The sequence below is a fragment of the Nicotiana tabacum genome, chromosome 9 (genome assembly GCF_000715075.1).
Source record: "Nicotiana tabacum cultivar K326 chromosome 9, ASM71507v2, whole genome shotgun sequence".
In the NCBI taxonomy this organism is placed as follows: Eukaryota; Viridiplantae; Streptophyta; class Magnoliopsida; order Solanales; family Solanaceae; genus Nicotiana; species Nicotiana tabacum.
Window position 1 is genome coordinate 22,202,139 of NC_134088.1, and position 27,589 is coordinate 22,229,727.

Genomic DNA, 27,589 nt, shown 5'->3' on the forward strand with positions numbered 1-27,589 from the left:
TTTTCACATTATAATAATGTGTTTATCAGTATGCGAAATATTCTTCTATTGGATGACTTCTATTATCTTTATATGCACTAGTTGAACTTGTTTTTTTAGGAGTATGTTTCTGAAGGGGAAGAATATGAAGTATTGAACAAGATTGGGATGTTTTAGTGGAGGGGACTAAAATTTGATGGTGGAGGGGAAGAAAATTTTAGTGGTGAAAAAAAATAGAAGGGAGGAGTAAAATGGGTTAGGGGGGTGAGGTGGCATGCCACGTGGAATCCACTTCATTAAATGTCAGTGTCACATAGGATTGGATATCCACATTGGACAAACTTAACGAAAGAGGGGTATATTTGAACCAATAATATTACGACAAGGGTATATTTGGACCCAAAGTATAACAACGGGTATATTTAAACCTTTTCTCATAGTAAATGGTATATTTGGCCCTTTTCCGAAATAAGTCTAGCTAATAAGTACTATTAATTACATAACTAAGTACTGAAGAAAAAGATAAACAATTATGCATTTTCATTATAAATCAATGTAAAACTAAGAAATAGATATCGAACACTATCATCATTCCTAGTGTTGAATTGAATTTCTTTTGTTAACATTAGTATTGATTTGAACTTTCTTTGAGTTATTACATTTATAGGCTATAAAATTTATTTACCAAGAATTTTAAGTCCAAACTCGAAATAATACGTTAAAAGATAAAACTGTGAAAAAGTTTAAGAAATATTTATAAATTATATTACAATAAATATTTATATGTATAAAATATTTTAAAAAATTATATAAAAATACTATTGAGTTGGTTTGGTTTCGTTTGGCCATTTTTAGTTAAAACCAAATCAAAGCAATTATGGTCGTTTTTTTTTCAATACCAAATCAATTCAAACTAAATCACAATCGGATTTTTTTTTCGGTTTGACTCGGATTATCGATTTAGTGCTGTTTATCGGTTTTCTTTGTACACCACTAATAGGTACCTTTAAAACTCAAAAGTCATCTCCTTTAAATTTAAATCTGCTAAAACTATTTTAGTAAAATAAAAATGTCTCTATTAAAATAAAATACTAATTAAAAAGATGACTAAAATTTGATTAATTTCGGGGTGCCCAAGTGCCCATCTTTAACTATTTAATATTATAGCCAAATTATGATTTTCCTCCAAAACTTTCCCCAAATTATTCAAACCAAGTAAGACAAGAAGTGTTTAAAAATACTTCTAACTTTCTGCTTCTAAAAATCTATCCTTGCCAAACCTGATCAAACAAAATTCATGGAAATTCACAATACAATACTCCATTATTTACAACAAATTTTGATTTTTCTTGTTGTAATTTTTTTACTATAAATTGGTGTTCTTGGCCAAGTTTGGGAAAGGTCATATTTGCAAATTAAATGGCTTGAACAATTGTCTATTTTTGTGTGACATCTTTTTTCCCATTGTTTTTGGTGCCTTAGGTAGTTAATACCGAATGCGTAGGCTGACTATATATTTCTACAATGGGTAGCAGCTATCAGAACGTCAATCTAAGGCTGTTCGCAGAGGTAGATCATAGAGATCTATGAAGGGCAATATTTAGCATAAATAACATACTTAATTATAGAATAGCGTGATGACCGTAAAAAGATCATAAATAAGGTAAATAGTCTGGAATGAATATTTAGATCAGGGTGTTAGCATTACACATATAGCATGTATGCGGTAAGTGAGACCTATCTATGTGTATACACTTAAAGCTCACCTTCTCACCCGTACAACTCTTGACAATAGAAGAGAAAAGGACCATATCCAATGAGTTTGATTGTAATTGTATAAAATATGAACTTAAGAATTCAAGGTAACCATGTACCAAGCGGACTGAAGGAAGAGGTCTCTTGTACAATCTCTGGCCCAAGACTCTGTATCTCCCTTACTTCATCCCAGCATAGGGGAGTCCTACATATTTATGTCAACGCACTTGGAATATTCTTTAACTTCTTTATTTTATTGCTTTTGTGTCTATTGGAATTGACTTTGATTCTTAAAATAGTAACGCGTTCCTTATAATCTTACGGTCTTACCCTTCTTTTTCTTTTAAAAAAAAGTTTAAAAAGAATAGGTTAAATCTCCCACTCCATATGAATTTTCCACCAGAAGTAAAGCCGCCACCCCTAAAGACTCTCCTAGAATCCAAGTCACGTAAATTTTTCCTATATACGAAGAGAAGACACAAAACTTCAATATAGCTAGAATACTTGAAACCAGATTCAAGAGAACCACATGGCCATGCACGTAAAAAAGGAAAAGATTGAGAAATTTTGTAAAGCAATTCCATCTCAAATTGTGTCTCAATGTTCTATTGTCTACACAATAAGGCTTTGGACATATTTAAGTGTGTATCAAAATCTTGGTCCTCAATGATTCTCCAGTCTGAATTCATGAAATCACATGGGCCTATCTGGCTGCATACTCCTCAATCGAATCCTTCCGACGGATTCCATGGATATAGACCTCTTTTACGCATCGATACAGGCAGAAGATGACTCTGTTTAGCCAAAAAATATCCATCTTGGTTCAACTAATTAAATTTATACAAATGAGGGTTAATCTTAACTAACAATAATATCTCAAAGTTGGAGTTCTCAAAAGTGCAATAAATACTATGTAGGTATATTTTGGTAGCAGCGGCAGCATACAATCAATACTCAAGAAATCAAAGGCAATAACATAGTATTAAATATTGATGAATAGCAATAAATGTCATTTAAGTAAATAGAATAATGAGTCACCCAAGAAAGGATGAAATCAGTAAATATTTTTTCTCACAATGATGAGTGATGGATAATCCTTTGAATATTTGAGTTATTCTCGGATCTAGTGGAAAAGTGTAGACAAGAATCTTAGTGAAAATGTGATGTTTATGTGCTTACAATGAAATTCGATTCTCTCTCTCTAAAGTCAAAGTGTATTTTTACAAAAGAATATCGCATGTCCCCTATCATTGTGTCTCCATCTATTTATTGGGAACATTTTCCTAAAAACCCTAACAGTACAAGTGCAGAGAATATCCACTAGAATATTCTCTTTTGTGTCTTGTCTTAAAACTAGCCGTTATAACTCTGTCAAGGGTGCTCGACCTCGGCCTCGATGACAACTCCTCGACTTTAGTCTTGATGTCTTTGATTGCGGCCTAGCTGATAATTAGATTACTTCGACGCGTGGCATCCCAGGAATATTTTATTAATACCATTTTAATTAAAGATGGATTTTGACCCATACAGTTAGTCCCTCCACTTATCGAGGTCGTTCCCCGGACAAGGTCAGTAAGTGGACAATGTCGTTCATTGTTGGAGCCAGGAAGTTTGTTGGAGCTATCTGGTCCAAGAGAAGAAGTGACATCTTGACATCATGTGTCATAATGACACCGTTTCCCGATGTAGCATCGATTTAGGTGTGACCCTTGATTAGCTCTGTCATTTCGATCTCCGTGCCAATCGTGACCCGCCATTTCGATTCTGATGCTTCTTAAACCTTATAAACAGGGGAAGGCTTATTGATTTTGAAACATCTTCCAAACCCTTCCTTCTCTTTAAGCAATAGCTTCTCCTTCATCTTCTCTGCAGAATCCTTTCTACTCTCCGTTTCAACGACTTACATCGTTCCTCATTCCCTCTTGCTTGTTATTCTCCTTCTTTACATTGAATCATGTCTAACCTACCTTTTGAGGTTGGCGAGGGGAGTCGTGTTTCTCCCTTGGCAGTGGTGTTTCCCTCCCATGAGGAGAGTGTTTCTGCCGCCGTTGAGGATGTAAACTTCCCATCGGTGGAGGAGATAATCCCACGCAACCCTGATTCCAGATTTGATTTCACTAAATCACCAAAGGTCACACCTGAAGTTTTTCGATCAGTGATGATGGTGAAGGAATTAGCGGAGCTTAAGGCCAAGTTTAGCTTTTCCAATCATGTCGAGTTGATCCCGGCTGAGGGGATACGATACATGTCCACGTCATGGGTATTGCACCCTCTCTGCCTACCCCTTCCAAGTCGGCTATTCTCTCCCCTTCTTTTCGCTAGCGGAGGAATTCTGTCATCACTACAATGTTTGCCCTGCTCAGCTCGCGCCGTACGCTTACAAAGCCATAAAGATGCTCACTACGTTTGCTGAGCTGGCTGGGGTCGAATTGACATTGCGACATTTAATCCATTTGTTCACTCCTAGCTTTTATAGGGGGCGATGCTGAACCTTTGCCACCAAGGGGGAAAATGCCTGGTGGTGAAATGGACGACAAGGCCAGTCGTCAATTCTGGTTCAACTTCTTTTATGTCAAAACCGAGGACGTTGTGACCAATGTCAACGGCTTTCCCGAGGCTTGGAACTATACTTGTAAGTGCTTTGGTCTCTTTCTCGTGTTTGGTCCTGAATTTTGACTTCTCGCCTTCTTCTTTTGCAGCTAAGACCCCGCCTCCTCCTTTGGACGCTCATATTTCTGACTAGGTCGAGTGGCTCCTCCCTCACATCGTAGGGATTTGTGAATGGCCAAGTTTTTTCAAGAAGTTTGGGCCCGCTCTCCCTTCGACTAGTAATTTTTTTTTTACTATTAGTGTTTTAATTTTTTTTTTCTGTTTTCCTTCGCTGATTTTCCCTTTTCCTATTTTTTCTTAGCTTCGGTCAGGGGGGCTACGAGGAGGTCGAGAGCTTCCGCGCCCTGGTTTCGACAGAGGAAGGCTACTGCGTCCTCAGTTTCTGCCCATGTTTCTACCGCGACTGATCCTACCTTTGTACCAGTTACCTCTATTACTGCATTCGAATTTGTTCCCTCTCCGACCATGAAGACTTCGGCTTCTCCTCTATATTCTCTCATGGACGAGGATGACGAAAATTTGCCTAGTGATGAAGATCTATTGCCTCAAAAGAGGAAGTCCATGGAGGTTGGTGACAAAGTCACCCGGGCCGTTGATGTGACGAAAGGTGATTTTTCATTGCGTGAGACGACGACCATTCTTGTGGGGGATGATATTGAACTGAGTTCCGAGGTCGGTGGGAGCCAATGTGGATGTGTCTCTTCCTTCTGCGATGATGGAGACTGAAGGGACGACTGCTGATGTCCTTGACACTTCACAGCGAGATGAGGCATCGACCTCTCGAACAGCTGCAGATACCTCCTTACCGACCAATGAGAGGGGCAAAGGCATCGCTGAGGAGGGCGATGAATCAGGTTCTGACGTTGATGCAGACGACCTGAGGATGATGGAGGAAGGGCTTACCCAGCTTGAGATAAGGTTGGAGGGGTCTACGAGGACTATCACGATCCCCATAGATCGTGATCCGTTGAAGAATACCGAGGACGTAGTCCCTACCCTCAGCCCTCTTTGTTCCAAGATAAAAGGTAAGACCCTTAAAGAGATAGATTATGGTGTTTTGTCGAGGAACATTGTTGTCTTGATCTTAGGGTTAGTGTTTGTGCTTCGACCTCTTCTCTTTTTATTTTTATTTTTTTAGGGCATCTTTGGTTCTGATTTCTTTATTCTCTTTCCTTTTTATGATTACAAACGGTGATTTTGGAGACCGAGAGCGCCCAGAGGGGGAAGAGGCGTAAAGAGATCTTTTTGAAATTGAAAGACAAGTATTTTGAATATCGTGGCAAGTATCGAGATCTCCGCAGGCAATTCCGCGAAGGCAGCGATATGCAGGCCTTTCGAAACGAGTTGAAGGAGAAAGATGATGAGTTGGTGAAGGCCATCGAGAAATGTAGCGACCTCGATGGGATGTTCAGGAGTAGGGAAGAGGAGCTTGAGGTCACTAGGGGCGTGGAGTCCCAATGCAGCGACCTTCAAGGTCAAGTGGTCGAGTTCCGGGGCAGTTAGAAGAGTGCCGACTTCAGCTGGAGGCCTTTAGTGGTGAGATCGCCGAGAAGTAAAAGGAGCTTGAAAAGGCAGAGTCCTCTCGTTCGGATGCTCGGAGAAAGGAGATGCTTGAGTTGTCAAATAGGACTCTCCGAGCCAAGCGGGAGAACGATCAATCAACGACGAGAGCTAAGAAAGATTGACTTGAGGAGAGGAGAGGAGAGATGGAGAAAGATAACTCCGTTCTTCATGATCGAGTGACCGTTTGGAGGCCGAGAAGGCCCAATTATTTGCACAGCTGTCTTCTTCCCGCACTTCGAATTTTCCCATTATTCCTCGGGAGTTATTGGAGGAATGGATTCATGCTGAGGCCCAGTTAGATGCCTTTCGAGATTTGAATGCGGCGGCATTCGTTTCTGAGGCTGCCCTCAAAGATGTTCGTGTTAAGGTTCGTGAAGCTCGAGTCACTTGTGGATATAATCCTAGTAAGCCTGAGGCCTATGAGGAGGAGAGGGATGAGGGTGTAGATCGGCTTGAGGAGAATGCTTGGTACGATACCGCTTATCCTAAGAGCGAAGGTGGCGATGGAGAGGCGGATCGAGATGGTGAGGGTATCAATGGTCAGGGTGGCGACGCCATTGAGGACCAAGTTGGCGAGAGCAATGAAGGTCGTGATGGCGGCGACCGGTGGTTTTTTTCTTGACTTTTTTGTGTATTTTTGTTGGCGTCTTCACGAGCCTTTGTAAACAGTTTAAGTATGAAATATCAAAGTTGTTCCTTGCATCTTTTTTCCTTCATGTGGTTTGTTTTTTATACTTGTATGTTATTTGCTTCTATTATTTGCTCGTTTTGCTTTTGTCCTTCTTATTGTTGTTGTCTTTTAGCTAGTCTTTGCCTTGGAGCCGAATATTCATAGGTCGCGTGTGTTTCTTTGTGGAGATGTGGCCGATGACCGATATGTGTTTGTTCAAGCGAGGTCAAACATAACCTTTCATTAAATCGCAGCCGCCGGTAGGGGTCATGTTTGAGCTTAGTCGAACATGACCTTTCGTTAAATAGCGGTCGAGGGCCAATAGATGTTTGTTCGAGCATTGTCGAACATAACCTTTCGTTAAATTGTGGCCGATGACCGGTAGGTGTTTGTTCGAGCTTAGTCAAACATAACCTTTCGTTAAATTATGACCGAGGGCCAGTAGGTGTTTGTTCGAGCTTAGTCGAACATAACATTTTATTAAATCCCGGCCAATGGCCGGTAGGTGTTTGTTCGAGCTTAGTCGAACATAACCTTTCATTAAATCGCGGTCGAGGGCCAGTAGGTGTTTGTTCAAGCTTAGTCGAACATAACCTTTCATTAAATCGCGGCCGAGGGCCGGTAGGTGTTTGTTCGAGCGAGGTCAAACGTAAACTTAATACGAAAAATTTCCTGATAAACGTAAGTTTCTTATTGCTTTGACATTGTTGCTTTGGTTACGTACTTGGAGAAAATTACAGATTTTGGTTGTTGGCTGGCGTTCCAGTCCCAGTCCTAGTCTACTTAGTCCCTTCATTGGTTAACTTGGAGAGTATTGAGAAGTGAGGCAATGAATTAATAACAATGATCCAACCCTCGCGTACTTCAACTCGAAGTGTTCCCTTCACCGCCTCATTAAAAACCTCCTTGAAAAAACCCAAATGGGACAAAACTCAAGTGAGGGAAAAAGAGTACGACTTAGGGGGTGCTTTTTCTATCAAAACTTGAAGTATTTGAGGTGCTGATGTTCTAGTTGTTTGGTAATACCTTTCCTTCCATTGTCTCTAGTTGGAATGAACCCTTGTTCACTTTGCTTGTGATTTTACACGGACCATCCCAATTCATTCCCAACTTGCCTTCCCCGGTTCCCAGCTTGCCTTCCATTGTCTTTGCTCGCTTGAGTTTTGGTTTTCAATATGTAGTCCTCGACTTTAAGCGGTCGGACCTTTGCTTTCTTTGTTGTAATAGCTTTTTGTTTGTTGTTTTGGGGCGACCATTCTTATGTACGCCATATCTCTTCGTTCTTCAATTTTATCGAGTTCTTGCCTTCTGCTCTCATCGTTACTCGTGTCGCTTTCGTGGGAGTACCTTAGACTGGGTTCTCCAACCTAGACCGGTATTAGTTCCTCGATCCCATAGACCAAAGTGTAGGGCGTCTCTCCTGTGCTCATCTTCAGAGTCGTTCGGTAGGCCCATAATACTTCTTGTAGTATTTATGGCTATAGTCCCTTGGCGTCTTCGAACTTTTTCTTTATGATGTTTAATATGAACTTATTGGAGGATTCTACTTGCCCGTTACCCGCTGGGTGATATGGGGTTGAGAGTATCCTCTTGATATGCCATTTCTAAAAGAACTTGGCGGTTTTCTTTCCTGTGAACTGGGTCCGTTGTCACAGCTGATTTCCTTGGGTATTCCAAATAGGCAGATGATGTCTCTCCATATAAAGGTGATTACCTCATGTTCCCATATTTGGGCGAATGCTCATTCTTCCACCCATTTAGAGAAATAGTTAGTTAAATCAAAAGGAATCGTACATTACCTCGCCCTGCTGGGAGGGGGCCCACGATGTCCATTCCCCATTTGATGAATGACCAAAGGGAGGCGACTAAGTGGAGGTGTTCGCCTGCTTGGTGAATCATTGGGGCGTACATTTGGTATTGTTCGCATTTCCTCATGAAGTCTGCAGCATCCTTTTTCATGGTGGGCCAATAATATCTCGCCCGTATGAGGCATCTGACTAGTGCTCGATTGCCGTAGTGAGTACCGCAATGGCCTTCGTGGACTTTTTCGAGGACGCACCGGGTTTGGTTCGGACCGCCATAGGTCCTCTTGTATAGGTCGCTATGGAAGAGACTGTATCTGGCCGTCTGCATTCTTAGTTTCTTGACTTCTTTTTTGTTGCCTGGGAGTGTGTTGTCCTGTAAATATGCGATAATATGATTGCGCCAGTCCCAAGTTAAGTTTATGGTTTTTACCTCGATTTGATCTAGTGATGAGTTGAGGAGATGGACTATGCTTTTATTTCCAGTTGTGATGTTTTTGGTAGCTGATGCCAGTTTGGTGAGGCCATCTGCTTCAGCATTTTGTGTTTGTGGGATCTGATCGAGCTGGCATTCGTCGAACTCAGGCAATAGCTTGCAAATTTTGGTATGGTATTTTTGCAACCTTTATTCCTTGATTTGGAAAGTCCCTATGACTTGGTTGACTACGAGTTTTCACAGCGGAGTTTCAACCGTTTCGCCCCATACTTGAGTGCTAGCCTCAACCCTGCAATTACGGCCTCATTGTTAGTCATATCCGGGCACCTTATGGACTGGCGAATTACTTCGTCTGTAGGGACCTCGAGTACGAGTCCCAGTCTGGACCCTGATGCGTTGGATGCGCCATCGGTATATAGGATTTAGAGGTCTTGTGTTTGGAGGGAAGCTTGGATGGCTTCCCTTTCGACTTCAGGCATTATTTTTGCACTGAAGTCGGCGACAAAGTCGACGAGCACTTGTGACTTTATCATCGTTCGCGGCTGGTATGTGATATCGTGCTCGCTTAGCTTGATGGCCATTTAGCCAGCCTTCTCGATAGCTCGGGTTTATGCAAAATGCTCCTCAGGGGAAAGGTTGTGACGACCGAGATGGGGTAGCATTGGAAATAGGGTCTAAGCTTTTGTGAAGCTATGACCAAGGCCAGAGCCAATTTTTCGAGGTGCGGGTACCTTATCTCGGCGTCGACAAGTGTTTTGCTAATGTAGAAGGTGGGAGATTGTGTACATTTATTTTCGCAAATCAAGACTGTGCTTACCGCTACCTCGGAGACGACTAGATAGATGAGGAGTTGCTTCCCCGGTTCGGGTTTTAAAAGAAGGGGCGGTGATGATAGATATGCTTTTAGTTCTTGCAGAGCCTGGATGCACTTGGGAGTCCATTCGAGGCCGTTGTCTTTCTTGAGTATGCCAAAAAATTTGTGGCATCTATTTGACGACCGCGAGATGAACCTTAATAGGGCGACGATTCGACCAGTCAATCTTTGGACTTGATTTTTGGTGGTTAAGTATTTCATTCTCCCCTTGATAGCTTTGATTTGGTCTAGATTGACCTCGATCCCTCGCTTCGACACCAGAAAACCCAAGAGCTTTCCTGAGGCTATGCCAAACGCGCATTTCTCCGGGTTTAGCTTCATTCCATACCGTCTGAGTATGTCTAAAGTTTCTTTCAAATGATCGATGTGATCCTCTGCCCTTTCGGACTTGACCAACACGTCGTCTGTATATACCTCTGTGGTCTTACCGAGCTGGTCTTTGAGCATCTTTGTTACCAATCTTTGATAAGTAGCCCCTGCATTCTTCAGTCCAAACGACATGACCCTATAGCAATACGTTCCTTGGTGGGTGATGAAACGTGGTCTTCTACTGATCTTCTTCCTCCATAAGAATTTGGTTATAGCCTGAGTAAGCGTCCAAGAAACTCAATAGTTCGTGCCCGGTTGTTGCATCGATGGGTTGGTCGATATGGGGCAATGGGAACGAATCCTTTGGACATGCTTTGTTCAAGTCTGTGAAATCCATGCTCATCCGTCATTTCCTATTTTTCTTTTAGACCATCACTACGTTGGCGATCCACTTGGGGTACTTTGACTCCCTGATGGAGCCGTTCTCTAACAGTTTTTCCACCTCCTCACGGACTGCATCGTTGATGGCAGAGTTGAATTTATGCCTGACCTGTCTTACTGGGGGTGGAATAGGTCGACGTTTAATTTGTGTGTGGCAAATTCCTTTGGGATGCCCGGCATATCTACATGGATGAAAGCAAACAAATCTTTCTTAGCTATTAAGAATTGACTGAATTTACCTGGTTCCCGGAGTTTGCAGCCAATATAGGCCTTCTTGCTATGGTCGTTGAGGTCCAATTGAACGGGGCAGAGGTCTTCTATGGTCGAACCTGAAACCTCGACCGTGTTGGGATCCATGATGACGTCTCCGGTCTCTTTTTGCTTCGACCTCGACCTTGTTGATTGCTATGCCTCTTTTTCTTTGTCTTTTTTTGGTGGGTGGCCGTGATGTCCAAGTCAGTGAGGTAGCATTTCCCGAGATGTGCGATGTTCCCCGCATATGCTGAATATTCCGCATGGTGTTGGGAATTTAATTACTTGGTATAGGCTGGGGGGGATCGCTTTCATGGGATGTATCCATGGTCGTCCCACTATAGCGTTGTACGCAGTGGCCTGGTCCATGATGTGGAATGTTGTCTCCAGAGTCACGCCGCCGGCTAAGACGGGGAGTGTAATTTACGTGGATGTCCGCTCAACTGCATTATTAAAATCGGTTAACGTGATGCAGCGCGACACTATCTTATCCTCGAGTCTCATTTGGGAAAGGACCCGAGGATGGATAATGCATGCGCCACTTCCATCGTCCACCATGATGCATTTGACAACGGTATCTAAAATGCATAAAGTAATAACGAGGGCATCATTATGAGGAAAAGTCAAACCGTCGGCATCCGACTCGTCGAAGATGACTCTTTTTTCGAGTCTGTTGTACCGTTCGTGGGTAATAGACCGCTTGAGCTTGTGAGTGGCGGTGAACTTCACGCTATTGATAGAGGCGTCGCCGCCGATGATCATATTGATAGTACGAGTTGGCGATGGCGGCTTTGGTGGGCCTTGATGTTCAGATCCTCTGGCAAAGTTGGTTCTTCCATTATCGCTTAACATCTCTTTGAGGTGCCCTTGCCGTAACATGTTTACGACTTCTTGTCTGAAGGCAATGCAATCTTCTATTTTGTGCCAACGTTCCTGGTGAAACTCACAGAGGGCGCCAGATTTTATGGTGTTCGGGTCTGATCTCATCTTCGGCGGCCACTTCACCTTTGTTCTGAGTTTCTCAAGAGCGTAGACTATTTCTGTAGGTGACACACAAAATTTTTGAGCAGATAATAAGGGGGGCATACCTCTTTAATTGCGGCCAGTTCTCGTCCTTGGCCGGGATGGACCTTCTTCATGGGGGGTATGCGGCCGTCCTGACGTATGGTTGGTGTCGTTCCCTGTTGGGTCGCGAAACTGGGCGATCTCTTCTGGTGTTGTCTCTTCGTTCTTTTCTGGATTCGGCTTGTATCGAGGTTAACCGGTGAGTTGGTCCATTGAGGTCGTCCTCGTCTGCTCGGACCTCAGCACAGTAAGCATTATGGATTTCATCCCAAGTGGTTAGAGGATACTTCATCAATCGGCTCAACAGTTTTCTAGTTGCTCTTGAACCATCTCTACTCAGCTTGTTCTGGAAAGTTACGACCTCCATCCCTTCGGATACATTCGGTAGAGTCATACTTACTCTGTTGAACCGGGCGAGGAAGTCCCTCAGTCCCTCTCCCAAGGACTGCTTAATAGAGAATATGTTGTTTACTCTTGCGTCGGCCTTCTTGGCTCCGGCATGGGCAGTTACAAACTTATCGGTCATTTCCTCGAAAGTTTCTATGGAGCGGGCCAGTAGCTGTGAATACCATGTTAATGCCCCTCCCATAAAGGTTTCGCCAAACTTCTTCAGCAAAATGGAGGACATTTTTTCCTTGGCGAAGTCATTTCCTTTCACGACGATGACGTAATGGGTCACATGATCCTCAGGATCGGTCGTTCTGTCGTATATCCTAAGGTAGGGCGGTATTTTGAAGGTCTTTGGTATGGAATTCGGGATTGCATCATCGCTGTACGGCTTCTCTACGAACCTGTCGACGTCCCTTTTTGGCAGCAGCTTAGGAGCACCCGGTATCTTGTCAACTCGTTCTTGGTGTTCTTTCATCTGGTCTCGAAGTGCCTTGTTTTCATTCTCCATTTCTTCCATCCTCTTTACAATGGCAGCGAGGGCGCTGTCACCTGTACTGTTAGTAATATTGTGAGCTATACCTGTCGTTGGAGGGTTTGGTCCGTTGCACTGCTTATCTGTTTGTTGTATCATGCAAGCTCATACGGTTTCTGCAGTCATGCCTGGAGCGGGTTTGTTGAGGACGCTCGCTAGCGTGTCGGTCAGCCATGCTTCGAGGAGTTTTTTCACAGCTGGGGGCTTCCCTTCTTCTGCAGATGTGGAGGTCCCTTTTCCGCTGGGTTTTGTAATGCTGCAGTGGGGGGCGACCTCCCTCGCCTAGGGGACACGTTGGGCATCGTGTCCTCACATATTGTTTCACAGCTTTCATTGATGACATTCATGAGGTTGGTTGGGAAGTCACTTGTTATTATTATTATCCTTTCTCCTTGGTTACCTGCTATGTAGGGTTTTGTATGCACAAAGAAAGGAGATCTCGAGGTTTTTGACGTTAGTGACTTGTGTCAATTGTAGATCTAGAGGAACTAAAATTTTAACTAAGAAATCCCCACAGACGGCGCTAAATTATTTGACCAAAAAATATAGATCTTGGTTCAATTAATTAAATTTATACAAATGAGGGTTAATCTTAGCTAACAATAATATCTCAAAGTTGAGTGCTCAAAAGTACAATAAATACTACGTAGGTATATTTTGGTAGCAACGGCAACATACAATCAATACTCAAGAAATCAAAGGCAATAATGTAGCATTAAATATTGATGAATAGCAATAAATGTCATTTAAGTAAATAGAATGAATTAGTTACCCAAGAAAGGAAGAAATCAGTGAATGTTCTTTCTGACAATGATGAGTGATGGACAATTCTTTGAATATCTGAGTTATTCTCGGATCTAGTGAAAATGTGTGGACAAGATCTTAGTGAAAATGTGATGTTTGTGTGCTTGCAATGAAATCCTATTCTCTCTCTAAAGTCAAAGTGTATTTTAACAAAAGAATATCACATGTCCCCTATCATTGTGTTTCTATCTATTTATAGGGAACATGTTCCTAAAAACCTTAACAGTACAAGTGCAGAGAATATCCACTAGAATATTTTCTTTTGTGTCCTGTCTTAAAACTAGCCGTTATAACTCTGTCAAAGGTGCTCAACTTCGGCCTCGATGACAACTCCTCGACTTCAGTCTTGCTGATCTTCGACCGCGACCTTCGCTGATAATTAGATTACTTCGACGCGTGGCATCCCGGGAATGTTTTACTAATACCATTTCGACTAAAGATGGATTTTGACCCATACAGACTCGTTGCAACACGAGCAAATCCAAGATTTAAAGACAACGAGTGCATCTCTTTATACATACACAACTATATATACATATACTACTTTTAATTAATAAGATGAACATTTCGCAAGGGCATTCAATGTGCCGGAATTAAAATTATAATGCGTGAATAGGTCAAAGAGGAACTTTTTTGGTTGTATATAAACCGGAGAATCCTCTTGACATAAGGAAAGGCGAACTAGTTTAGAAAGAGAGTTTAAAATTTTGCTTTAGGGCACAAGTTTAAATTTAAAATATGAATCCCCTTATTCATATTCCTGGTTGTGCCACTGTTCTCATTGAAACATATCTCTAACGTGTAAAAGCACCATATTCATTATTTTCAAAATATATTATCTCAAGAGTATTATTAATTTTGAGCTTGGGGATGGAAGATTCGGAAGAAGCTAGTAACCCATTGACTAATTGTAAATCTTGAATCTGGCATACACATGAGTATATGTTAACTGATTGCTTATATGCTGAATTCGTTTCTATTTTGTATTTGTAGGGGAGCCTTGGCATAACTGGTAGAGTTGTTGCCATGTGAGCAAGAGGTCACGGGTTCGAGCCGTGAAAACAGCCTATTGCAGAAATGCAGGGTTATAAGGCTGCGTACGATAAACCCTTGTGGTCCGACCCTTCCCCGGACCCGACCCCGCGCATAACGGGACCTTAGTGCACCGGGCTGCCCTTTTTTTGTGTTGTGCAAAAAACATTTCTTCAACGATTAAGTATGCCCTATCTTGGTTATGAAAATACTATTCCAGAGTTAAATGGAGTTGCTTGCCTTTACACAGGCCATCGAATTTCACTATTTAATATATTTACTAGTGAGATTATGGAGCTTCCCTCTTCAAGTTTAGATCTTCCGCCAATGGCCGCTAAGATACTGACGTGGAGAAAAATGAACTGTTGGGAGAGTTCTTTAATTGATAGGATGCTGATAGAAAACATGGCCTGTCACGAACTCGATATAGCTAGTTAGCTACAGCAAGAAATCAGTACGATCCCTCGCATAAGGAGGCAATACACAACAAAAGAGAAGAACTAATTATAAAGGAAGTTCAGTTTCCTACTGCAACCAGTAGTCGGGAAGAACTGGCAATTGGTTTCTGCCAATTCATAAATATATAAAATAAATAAAATTACTTCAAAATGATTGTCAGGAGGTCCAAGTAATAGATCCTAAAAATTTAAAGTTGATGTCTACAGGTGCTTATTGAATGCACAACTTTATGCTTATTGTCTGTAGGCCAATTTTTCTTTTTCTTTCTTCAACTTATTCAATTTATACATATATAAACTGATAGGTTTGTACTTCTATAACTTTAAAAATATAACAAAATCTACTAAGAAATATTTCTATTTATAGAAGATAATAGACACAAATTGGAAAATTAGTCCTATGCTGGGCAATTATTAATGCTGAAACATGCCTTAAAACTTTAAATTTCTAGCTACAATCCCCCAATCACGTACAAAAGTATAACCGTTAAACATGTCACAAAGGTTTTCTTTTTCCATGAAACACTCACAGTCGAGTGCAGATGGAGTCTTAAGCCAGCTTAAATGTGCTGTTCTACCATTCCAGAGCAGCTATTTTTAAGCAAGGTCGTCAAAAAGTTGAGCCATTGAACCCAAAGTATTGGCGCTGCACACAAAGAAAAGGAATTCCGGTTCAGATATTTCCCTAACATAACTTTACATTGATGTAAACATGGTCACACATAAAAAAGTATGAAATGAAAAATGCAATATCTAAGCAGAAAATGCAGCAATAACTCAAGTTTGTGCCAGTTGAGCATAAACAATGCAACCAAAAAGTAGGTTATAAGCACAATGACTATTCATTATGTTAGGATGATTAGATTCCATTGAAATAGAGCCAATTCCAATAGGACAATAGGAACATCGGTGCATCCAAAACAGGACATTTTAACCAGTCAGTTCTGAGCAGGACTGCATAAATGGTGAACAACCAAATTCCAGCTGAAACAGTATCTTAGGAAACTAATGCTGTTTGGGAGTCATCAAAGGAAGGACATTACTTACAAAAAGTTTTATGCAACATCATCTAACAATAATGTGAAAGTTGTTTTCAAGATGGTTAACTTTCAGTAGTTCTTCTCCACAGATTTCATCTAAGGAACAAACTTTACAGCTACTTCAACTTATCTAGAGTGATCCTTACTATTACACAACATACAATAGGCTCGATACATGCAAAAAACACAAACAAGGTCTAAACTTGGCCAGGGTTGATAGAATTGGTTCTGAGTCCAGGCGTATAATAGGAAGCAGTAGACGATTCTTTTAGTTGTTCAAGACAAAGGATAGTGCATTACACATATCCTAATTAAGACCAACTTGTCGGTCTCCTGTAGTGGCCCAAGGAAGGGTTGGGGTAGGGGGAAGACAAAGAGGTCATTTCCCTCTTTGTTCTTATAAAGACTTACCGGAGAATCATAAAACTTAATATAAAATCTGTTGCTGTCTATTGACAGCTTTGTCTGAAGAATCTCGGCAATGGTTGAACTGAGTTTTCCATTCACACCAGGTCCAAGACCCCCAATGGAAATTAATTCACCGTACGCAGCAGGAGCTTCAGTGCCAGCAAATGCAATAGGAACTCCTCCATTCAACAAGATCATCACATACTGCCGAAAAGAACAAGTAGAGATAAGTTAGCTTAGTTTTAGCTTAGCTTTAGCAATTTTCTGTTTCATCATCTTCATTTGCTTGGGTTCACTGGTTTAGAATGGAGTTCCAAAATTCAGAATGTAACAGAAACACAGAGAATTGGTAAACCCAAGTAAAAGTTCTTTGTTTTCTTTTTCTTTTTACCCCATTTCTAAACATGTTCCCATTTAAGCACCTAAGGGTGTGGCCTTGTGGACAATGCAGCGAAAGAGAGCAAAACAATAAGGTATCAGTTCAAATTCTAGCGGAGGCAAAACACACCGGGTGATTTCTTCCCATCTACTTAGCCTTGATAGTAGTTACTCGGTAGTTGTACTGGTGGGAGGTAGCAAATACCTATGAAATAATCAAGTTGTGCACAAGCTGACCTAAACACCAGTTTTATTTATTTTTTCCAACTTAACCTCCACATGACTCAAAAACCTCTGTTAATTTCACATGACCCCAATTCTGGACCTACTACTAAACCAGTCTCATTTCAATCTCACTTAACTTCGCGACTCGAATTCCTAATATACCCAGTAGAAGTGAAGATGACTTATAATTACCAGCAAAGCAATGCCCGTCTTTAGAGTAAACGAAGTTGATAAACTTTTTGTCAGGGGAATTTCATCAAGCAAGTAACAGTCAATGTAAAATATGAAAACATAACACTAACACTAATGGAAAAAATTGAGGGACTTAACTGACTCGGGTTTGCCAATGATTTTGGCAACAGCTTTAGTAGCATCTTTGAGAATATCAGAAGCTACCACTGCATCTACTGGTACATTTGTAAACAGATTCAGAGTCGGCATTCTTTTTTTGTCACCTTTTCTGAATTTCTTGTAAAGGTTCTTGTGGGGGTGTGTTGGGAAATGGGTGGTTTGTAATTAAGATTCAGTTAATAGATATTGTTGAAGATGAAAATAGGAGAGCTTCTCTCTTGTTTTTGTATTTTATCCCGTTGGGATCGTGACTCTTCCTTTTTTTTCTTGTTTTCATTTCTCAGTTTAAAAAAGAAGATTGAGTTGCTCCAGCGGTGATCACCCTCAATTTGTTGTGAGTTTAAGTCTCCCAAGAGCAAGGTGAAGAGTTTTTGGAGGGAGAGGTTGTGAGTTTGAGTCTCCCCAAGAGCAATGTGGGGAGTTCTTGGAGGGAGAGAGCTGAGAGTCTATCGAAAACAATTTCTCCATCCAAGAATAGAGGTAAGATTTGCGTACACACTACACACTACCTTTCACAGACCTCACCAGTGAAATTATACTGGATTGTTGTTATTTTTTAAATTTAAGGTTTCATGCAAGGTGTAAAAGATATTTAAATTAGAGTATAGTTCTATGTACTGGCACTCTAAAAAAGATTCACCATTACATGTAATTTTTAACACATACATTAATAGGTAATCTTAAAAATAAGGGAAGCAATCCTCTATAAAAAGTCAAGAAACACTGAAAGTGTAATATACTATTATTAGGGGCGTACAGAAGAAACCGACAAACAACACCAAATCAATAATTCGAGTTAAATCAGAAGAAAAAAAAATCGATTATGACTTAGTTTGATTTGGTTTGGTGTTGGAAAACAAATCCGACCATAATTGGATTGATTTGGTTTTAACTAAAAAAAAAAGTCAAATTGAAACTAAACCAACCCGACATTACATGTATACAAGTTTTAAAATATTTTATGCATACAATTTTTTATTGTAATGTAATCTTATAAATATTTTTTAAATTTTTTCATAGTTCTATCTTGTAACGTATAATTCCAAGCTTGCACTTCAAATTTTTGAATACTCAAATATGTTTTATAGCCCATAAGTGTTAGTAACTCAAATAAAGCCCAAAGCAAAATCAAATCAATAATAATGCTAACAAAAGAAATTTTATTTAATACTATGAATGATAATAGTGTTGGATATCTATTTTTAGTTTTGCATTGCTTTAGACAGTGAAAATGCATAACTTTTTTCTTAATTGTTTAGTCATATAATTAATATTTAGTACTTATTAGTCGTACCTATTTTAGCATGACTAAGAACTTTTAGATTATGTTCATTTTCATTCTGCCTTATTAATTAGCAACATTTATTTTATGCGACTTTATTATCTTTATTTTTGAATATTTTAGTATAATATCATCATCTCATATTGTTTTGTATTATTTTCTTGAGTAATTGATGTTCGGCCAAAAATGCATATATTTAACCATTGTTGCCTCATATTCTAGTACTTTTAATCATCTTTTGAGTATTAATTATATTACTCTGTGCTTAATACTATATCTTAACTGTGTAGGAATAAAGCGGTGTGAAAATGAAGAGATCTGGAGCAGAATTGGATAAAATATGAGAAACAAAAGAAAAAAAATTAAAAGAATAAAAAAAGGGGACACCCTGTGGGTTTTGTCCCCCCAAGTGGAAGACAAGAAAAAGGATATATAATTCAATTGCATTTACAATGCAATTGATGAAAGTAATACAGCGAAGGAACTGAACGTGAAAACGTACTGGATTCGGCGCTAAGGCCAGCGCCTCGCGCTATTCTGGACCCTGCGTGTGCGAGTTTTCCTATTTCGTCCGGGACAATGTTATTTCAGCCCTACACAGCCTCAACTCGTATAAAACGGGTTCTAAACCTAATTTGGAGGAGATCGAATATACTTTGAAGGAGAATTCACGTGGAGGAATACACACCACGCTTGGAGGAGGCTTCGAACTAGTTTTTCTTCTCTTCTCTTCCTTTAATTCATAGTTTATTTGTTCTAGAGTTGTGGGGTGCTACATGAACGTTGTAGTTTGAAGCTTGAATTGTTCTTATTATTTTATCATATTGGTTTATTTATTCAATCTTGCGCTTAATTATTTGATTGCTTGATCACCAATTTAATACTATCTACGAATCTTGGGTTTTACTCGGCTGAGGGAATTCTAGATTGCATATAAAATTGAGTAGAGCGAGATCTTGAACTCGAGCATTGGGAACGGATTTGCGGTTAGGATAGGAATATACCTAATCGCCTTGCTTGGTTACTATACAGGAATTATTAATATGTTCTTGTTAATTCTAATTCCATAGGAATATAGGCGTTAGGTTAGCTTGAATAGACGAGTAGTACTTCGGAAGAAGGCTACGAGTAATATTAACCATTTCAATCAATAAATTAGATAAATTAATTAGACAATTTAAGTGGACAACTCAACGGGATTGTTAGCCAACCCATAGCTCTAGAATATCGTCGCTCATTGAATTCATCTCTAATATTCGGCAACTTGTTTCTTTTAATTTTTTAGTTTGCTACTCTAGATTAGTTGTAGTTAATAATCTTAAGAAATCTCTTGAATAGATTAATTATCTTAGTTTAGTTTAGTTGATTGTTAATCACAAGTCCCTGTGGGTACGATATCTGGACTTACAATCCTATATTACTTGTTGACCACGTATACTTGCGTGTGCATTTGGGAGCAACAAGTTTTTGGTGCCGTTGCCGGGGACTTAGAAATCAACTATTTTACTAGATTGGATTTTTACTTTTTATCTATTTTAGTTTTTAATTTTAGTTTAGTATAGTTAGTATTTTTTTTTTTACATGGCATCTTTGAACGAAAAGTGGTGGGATAGTAAGTATTCTTATTTTTGTGATCCTTGTCCATATTGTAAAGGACACCACTTATGGCAATATTGTAAAAATATTTTCAGGACCGAGTTGTGTGCACCATCTCAATCCTGTACTATTTGTGGTGGTAATTGGAATAATTATCCTAAGTGTTGGTATCCTATTCCAATCCCTTCTAATGTTGATTCTAATAATTCTTGTGAGCTTGACAGGAGTAACGAATTGGATAATGTGGAACACGATGTTCGCATTCTTGATATGCACAGGAAATTATTAGAGGAATATGGAGGTTTCCGTGAGAAAATTACAAATGGGATACAACACTTTATAGAAGGAAGAGTTGAACTGGGACAAGAGATCGACCAATTTGGTAGTTCTATTTGCGACTTGGAGGCTCAGTTGAGTGCAAAGGTTGATACGTGTAACGCCCAACAATTTAATGATGAGTTGTGTGAAGTTGAAAAAGATCTTCTAGGCCAAATTGAGGAGCTAAAACGAGAATACCAATCATTAGACCATGCTTTTGTTGATGATGTCGAGGTTGAGGTAGTATATATTATTGAGGATGTCAAAAATAATGCAGTTTTGGAGTTGGGGCGTGTTGGTCCTCATTCTAAATATTTTTTTACATTATGTTTGGATGGAGATATGGAGATCGAGCCTTTGCAGAGATGTATAGATGAAGAACAAGACCCTTACATTCTAAAATTTGCAACACCAAAAAGGCAAAACCACATTCCTCACTTAAGGGCCAAGAAATGCAAGATACGATATCTATTGCTTGGTTCCTTTATTTTCACACCACCTCCCCATGAACGTGACAGAAAAATTGATGCAGAATTGGGGGCGCAATTCATATCCTCAAAGTGGAAGGCAAAATGGTGAAAGTGATGGCGTCGTGCCGCAACGTTAAATCAAGCGCTTGTTGGGAGGCAACCCAATTCTATTTTTTTTATTTTTCTTTTTGTTTATTTTTTTAAATTGTGTTTTTCTTTTTGTAGTATTGTTTTTGTGTTTTATAGAAGTAGGAGCATGGAGTCAAAGGCAATAGGCGAGTGAAAAAGTGAGCAGGTGGTTGAAACTAAGTGTGAGGTACTCGCACGAGGGATCATACCTGGGAGAAGTATGAGTATCCCGTGAGCTGCTAATACTTCGGCCTTTGGCCTACTAGGGAGTCTCTTTTACCTTCTTGTTATTTATAGTGTGCATTGAGGACATTGCATAATTTTAAGTGTTGGGTGAGGAGATTGTCTGGGAGATTTTTTGTGCTATCTTAGCTTAGTTGTAGTACTCGTTCTTAGTGTAGTAGTTTTTGTTTAAAAAAAAAAGAAAAAAACGAAAATAAATAAAAAATCAGAATTTTTGGACTTTTTCCGACGATGGATTTTGTGGACAGCTTTCTTGAGGGATTAAGGTCCAATAAAAAAAAATCAAAAATATTTTATTTTTGTTTCTAGTTAGTTTTATTTAGGTAATAATCCCCCTTGATTTTTCTTTTTGCATCGGTTCTTTTGCAGGGGATGTAACTTGAACCGAGTAAACTTTTTTTATTTTTAGGATTAGATTTTTTTTAGGAGAAGAAAAACTTTTTTGACTTGTTTGATATTAGCACAGTTAGGCCTGAGCTTGAGTAATACTTTCCTCTGAGTGCTTGAGTAATGAATAAAATAGTAGACTTTCTGACACCTAAGCTCAGGGTTGTGACTCTCTATATAGCTTATTCTTATTTTGTTGTTCGCAATGACCATGTCTGTCTTAGAGTAGAATTGATCCATCTTGATTGATACTTGTGCCATGTGTGATAAGGATTTCTTACATATATTCTATGTTTTGCATCTTAGTCTAGAACTTGCCCTGCATGTTATTGAAGCGAAATAAAAGAGTTACTCTATTTAGAAGATGATAATAGGCTTTCTTTGATATGTCTTGTGAATTTTAGCCTTTTCACATATTGTACCACTATTTAGCCCCTTGAGCCTGTAGCCTTTTGTTTGGAAGCCGTATTTTTGCCTTTATCCTTTTGTTGAATCCCTAATTTTTACACCCTGCTTCCTCGAGCATTATTGTTTAGATTGTGATATTAATTGATAAATTTGAAGAAAGGGATGATTAAGTGTAAAATGGTGACCAACAATAGCTGAAAAATGATGAAAGGGCCCTCGTGAAAATAATGTGAAAAGAAAAAACAAAGAATGAAAAAAATTTGCTTTAAAAAAAATGAAACGTTCTTGATACGAGGGAAATACTTGTGAACAATTGATGAAGAGAAGGCTGAAAAATAAAATTAAGATCTGAAAATAATTAGTGATGAAGTCTAAAAGTGCAAAGTGCTTAGGGAAGTGTAAGTCACTAGTATTATATAGTTCTCCTACCTGTCCCTTAGCCAACATTACAACTTGTTAAAGTCCTATTTGATTCTATTCTAACATACTTAATTAGTAGAGATATACATAATAGTCAAGCCTATGGTTCTTTATGCTTACATGTGAATTCGTTTGTGAGTGCGAGAGTTGTTCTTTGATGTTAAGTCCTTAAATTATATTCATTCTTTGATTTGAGTGTATGGACTATTTATTCTTGTGAGGGCACTTGTTTCATGATAGGTGGGTGATGTTATTAGCTTTATTTGACAGAATAGGTGAGCGAGCTTAAAATTGGTGAGTTAGAGTCCCTCTATGAGGTTAGGAGGTTAGAAGTTTGTTGCTTGTTTGTGACTTGTATATCTTGTACGATGATGAGGAAGTGTATATCTGATGCTTTGAGTTTCTATAGGGCCTAATTGTTAGTATCAACCGAAGTGGTAGTGTTGCTAGGCTTGATTTATTGAGAGTGATTTTAATACTTACTCAAGGACGAGCAAGCGTCTAAGTGTGAGGTGTTGATGTTCGGCCAAAAATGCATATATTTAACCATTGCAGCCTCAGATTCTAGTACTTTTAATCATCTTTTGAGTATTAATTATATTACTTTGTACTTAATACTATATTTTAACTATGTAAGAATAAAGTGGTGTGAAGATGAAGAGATCTGGAACAAAATTGAATAAAATGCGAGAAAAAAAAGAAAGAAAATTAAAAGAATAAAAAAAGGGGACACTCTTTGGGTTTTGTCCCCCCAAGTGGAAGACAAGAAAAAGGATATATAATTCAATTGCATTTAGAATGCAATTGATGAAAGTAACGCAGCAAAGGAACTGAACGTGAAAACGTACTGGATTCGGCGCTAAGGCCAGCGCCTCGCGCTGGTCTGGACGCTGTGTGAGCGGGTTTTCCTACTTCGCCCGAGACAATGTTATTTCAGCCCTACACGGCCCCAACTCGTATAAAACTAGTTCTAAAACTGGAGGAGGCTTCACGGCCCCACAACTTTGAAGGAAAATTCACGTGGAGCAATACACACAACACTTGGAGGAGGCTTCGAACTAGTTTTTCTTCTCTTCTCTTCCTTTAATTCATAGTTTATTTGTTCTAGAGTTGTGGGGTTCTACATGAACGTTGTAGTTTGAAGCTTGAATTGTTCTTATTATTTTATCATATTGGTTTATTTATTCAATCTTGCGCTTAATTATTTGATTGCTTGATCACCAATTAAATACTATATACGAATCTTGGGTTGAACTCGAGAGAGGGAATTCTAGATTGCATATAATATTGAGTAGAGCGAGATCTTGAGCTTGAGCATCGGGAACAGATTTGCGGTTAGGATAGGAATATACCTAATCGCCTTGCTTGGTTACTATACAGAAATTATTAGTGTGTTCTTGTTAATTCTAATTCCATAGGAATATAGGCGTTAGGTTAGCTTGAATAGACGAGTAGTACTTTGGGAGAAGGCTACAAGTAATATCAACCCTGTCAATCAATAAACTAGATAAATTAATTAGACAATTTAAGTGGACAACTCAACGGGATTGTTAGTCAACCCATAGCTCTAGAATATCGTCTCTCATTGAATTCATCTCTAATATTCTCCAACTTGTTTCTTTTAATTTCTTAGTTTGCTACTCTAGATTAGTTGCGGTTAATAATCTTTAGAAATCACTTGAATAGATTAATTGTCTTAGTTTAATTTTGTTGATAGTTAATCGATATATGGACTTACAATCCTATATTACTTGTCGACCACGTATACTTGTGTGTGCGTTTGGGAGCAACAAGTTACTATCCCAACTACTGGTGGAGGTTGCAAACCAGTATGGGAACACTTACAATCCCAACTACTGGTGGAGGTTGCTCAGCCACCGCCTCTTTAGTTGGCTTCTCTGACTCCTTTGATTTTTCTCATTTTGACTCTATAGTGGTCGGCTTCTCATAAAAGGTCACTTGTTTTCTCTTTTTCGACTAGACTTCTTCTAATTGTCTCTCAGTTCTTCTATAACTTAAAGTATATATATTTATATGTATATCGCCTTATGTTTTACTCATGTTTCGTGGATTTCGGATGTAAAATATGTTGATTTATATTAATTCGCGGTGTTTTTATGTGTAGAAATTATCCGGAAGCAATTAGGGGTGAAAGGTGCGAGATTAGAGCCAAAAGAGTTGAAAAAAGGAAACCCCGGATTTTCAGCGCCACAGGTAGCGTGGAGCGCCACCTGTGGCGCCAGAGGCAGAATGATCAAGAAGCCCAGCACCAGCGTAGGGAGCTGGGCTGGACACTGGCGACGGAAGTTGTCCAATTTTGCCCGGGACAAGGTTATTTCGGCCCAAGACCTACCCAACGCGTATAAAAGCAAGACAAAACATATTTTTAGAGGGGGGAACGCCACTTTGAATAAGGAATACACACGAGAAACATTCAGGAGAGAAGAGATCTCAGTTTTCTTCATCTTTTCTTAGTATTTTCGATTATCCTAACACTTATGAAATTGTTTGATACTATCATGAGTGGCTAAAACCCATAGTTCTGGGGTTGTGATTTAGCCATGAATATTGTTGTTTAACGTTAACTTAACCTTGATTTTAATTCACTAATATATGGTTGTTTCTTTAATTTTGTGATTAATTGCTTAATTGTCTGGCCAGCAGTTAGGTTCTATTTACTATCTATGTTATGCTTGGGAAAGCCATGTTTAGATAAGAAAAGAATTGAAGAGAGCACGATCTTAACTTTGAGGGGGAGAGGGGGCGGATTTATGGTTAGGATAGGAATATACCTAGTCACCGTGCTTAATTAAATATCGTAATATTAATGCATTCTTAATAGATTGATTTCATAGGAATATAGGCGTTAATCTATTTTGAATAGGCGAGTAGTACTTTGGGAGAAGGCAACGAGAGCAATTGTTTGATTAATTAGCAACCATGAGTGAATTGCATGAAAGGGAGAGTTAACTAGAACATAATAGGATTGGTGAACCGATCACAACCCTGGAATATTTGTCTCTATTGAATACATAATAATCATTTTGCTGCTTGATAATGTAGTTACTAGTTAGAATTATTGTTTAGTAAAATCACACTTTTGAACTCGGATTGGCTCGACTGAATAACAATCTTGGTAAAATTAGTGGGTAGTTAATACAAGTCTATGTGGGTTTGATACTCAACTTATCGTTTTATTACTTGCACGATCATATATACTTGCGTGTAAGTTTGGGAGCAACAAATTTTTGGCGCCGTTGCCGGAAAGTTGAATATTGACTACTTTCTAGTTTTTGCTTTAATTGTTTATTTCGTCAAGTCTAATGTTACTTGATTGTTGCTCTGCTCTTAGGAACTTTGATTGAATGCGAAGGGTCAGAAGCCAGGATAGACTTCAAGGCTTTGACCCCGAACCTGAGAGGACATTTCATAGGAGGTTGAGGGAAACAAAGGATACAAATAATCTTCAGGCACTTGTTCAATTTCTTGTGAACATGGCAGAGGAGAAACATATGGTTGTTCAGGAGGTGACGATGCCCAGCATTGCTAATGTCACCTCCAGCATTGTGAAGCCTAGAATCACTGGGCACTTTGAGCTTAAATAGAGCATGATCCAGCTACTTCATATGAACAGGCAGTTTATGGGTCTTCCACACGAGGATCCACAACATCATATCCTGAATTTCTTGGAGATTAGTGATACTGACATCACTAACGGTGTCACTCCAGACTATGTGAGGCTCACTCTTTTTCCGTTCTCTCTGTTGGGCGAAGCAAAGCGATGGCTGAAAGCAGAACCAGCAAACTCTATTACATCATGGAATGATCTGGCAAGGAAATTTCTGGTAAGATTCTTCCCTTCAGGCAAAACTGCAAAAATCAGAAGTGAGATAGTCGCCATCAAACAGAAAGCGGGGGAGTCTTTATACTTCGCTTAGGAGAGGTTCAAAGGGCTGCTCAGAGACTATCCTCATCACAATCAGACAAACGAAGTGTTAGCTCACACTTTCATAGAAGGGCTACATCCTGAGACAAAGATTGTGGTAGATGCTGCAGCTGGAGGTCAAGTGTTGGAGAAAAGCTTTGATGAGATATATGCGTTATTGAACAAATTCTCCAAAAGCAATCCTGATTGGCAAGGAGAGATGGGCAGACACACAGTGCAAAAATCTGCAGGGAGTTGGATGTCGTCTCGGTATTATCGGCACAGATTTCCACATTGACCAACCAAGTCAATCAGATGACCTTGGTTATTAACAAGCAACAAGCTCAGCATGTGCAACAAGTCCAATTGTTTTGCGAAGTATGTGGAGAGGGTCATACGAGCGACTTATGCCCAGTTAATCCTGAGTCTGTCTATTTTGTGGGTAATGCAAATAGTGGCCAGACAAACCAGTATGGGAACACTTACAATCCCAACTGGAGGAACCACCCAAACTTCTCTTGGGTTGGAAACCAATGTGCTCAGAATCAATACTGACCACAAGCACCTCAATAACAATATAGACCACCTCAGGCTGAACAACATGCAAACTCTCCAAGTCACCTTGAGGAAATGATAAAGAAATTGATGGCTGACCAGCAAACCCACACAATATAGATGATAAAGAAAGTGATGGCTGACCAGCAGGCCCAAGCCACAACAATGAGAAATTTGGAGCGCTAAATGGGATAACTTGCTAGTGCCCAAAATACTCAACCAGTTAGAGCTCTTCCAAGTGACACTGAGGCTAATCCTAAGGCATCCATTAATGTTGTGTCATTGAGGAATGGGAGACAATTAAAAGAAGTCCAGTCGAAAAAGAGAAAATAAGTGACCTTTAATGAGAAGCCGGCCACTATAGAGTCAAAATCAGAAAAATCAAAAGAGTCAAAGAAGCCAGCTGGAGAGGCGGTGGCTGAGCAACCTCCACCAGTAATTGCAAGGACACCACCACCGTTCCCTCAAAGATTGCAGAAAGT

At 39.6% G+C, this 27,589-nt stretch overlaps 2 protein-coding genes across 2 annotated transcripts; both read right to left on the reverse strand.

Moving 5' to 3' along the window:
- Positions 1–11,114: 11,114 nt before the first annotated feature.
- LOC142163816 (uncharacterized) lies at positions 11,115–11,678 on the reverse strand. Its single transcript, XM_075220961.1, has one exon. It carries the CDS (start codon positions 11,676–11,678, stop codon positions 11,115–11,117), a length of 564 nt encoding a protein of 187 aa, XP_075077062.1.
- Positions 11,679–15,314: 3,636 nt separating this feature from the next.
- LOC107788402 (uncharacterized) lies at positions 15,315–17,597 on the reverse strand. The gene is made up of 3 exons (XM_016610083.2): positions 17,354–17,597; positions 16,424–16,624; positions 15,315–15,618 (listed from the first exon to the last, which is right to left on the reverse strand). The coding sequence occupies exons 1-3, from the start codon at positions 17,462–17,464 to the stop codon at positions 15,583–15,585; spliced, it is 348 nt and encodes a 115-aa protein (XP_016465569.1). The 5' UTR covers positions 17,465–17,597; the 3' UTR covers positions 15,315–15,582.
- Between the last annotated feature and the right edge of the window lie 9,992 nt (positions 17,598–27,589).

Excerpts from the sequence above, each read along its gene's own strand:
- LOC142163816 (XM_075220961.1), bottom strand. The coding sequence starts at position 11,678 with ATGAGATCAGACCCGAACACCATAAAATCTGGCGCCCTCTGTGAGTTT.
- LOC107788402 (XM_016610083.2), bottom strand. The coding sequence starts at position 17,464 with ATGCCGACTCTGAATCTGTTTACAAATGTACCAGTAGATGCAGTGGTA. Across the intron at positions 16,625-17,353 it reads TCATTGGCAAACCCGAGTCA|TATGTGATGATCTTGTTGAA; the intron begins GTTAAGTCCCTC and ends TCTTTTCGGCAG. Across the intron at positions 15,619-16,423 it reads TTAAGTTTTATGATTCTCCG|CGCCAATACTTTGGGTTCAA; the intron begins GTAAGTCTTTAT and ends CTTTGTGTGCAG.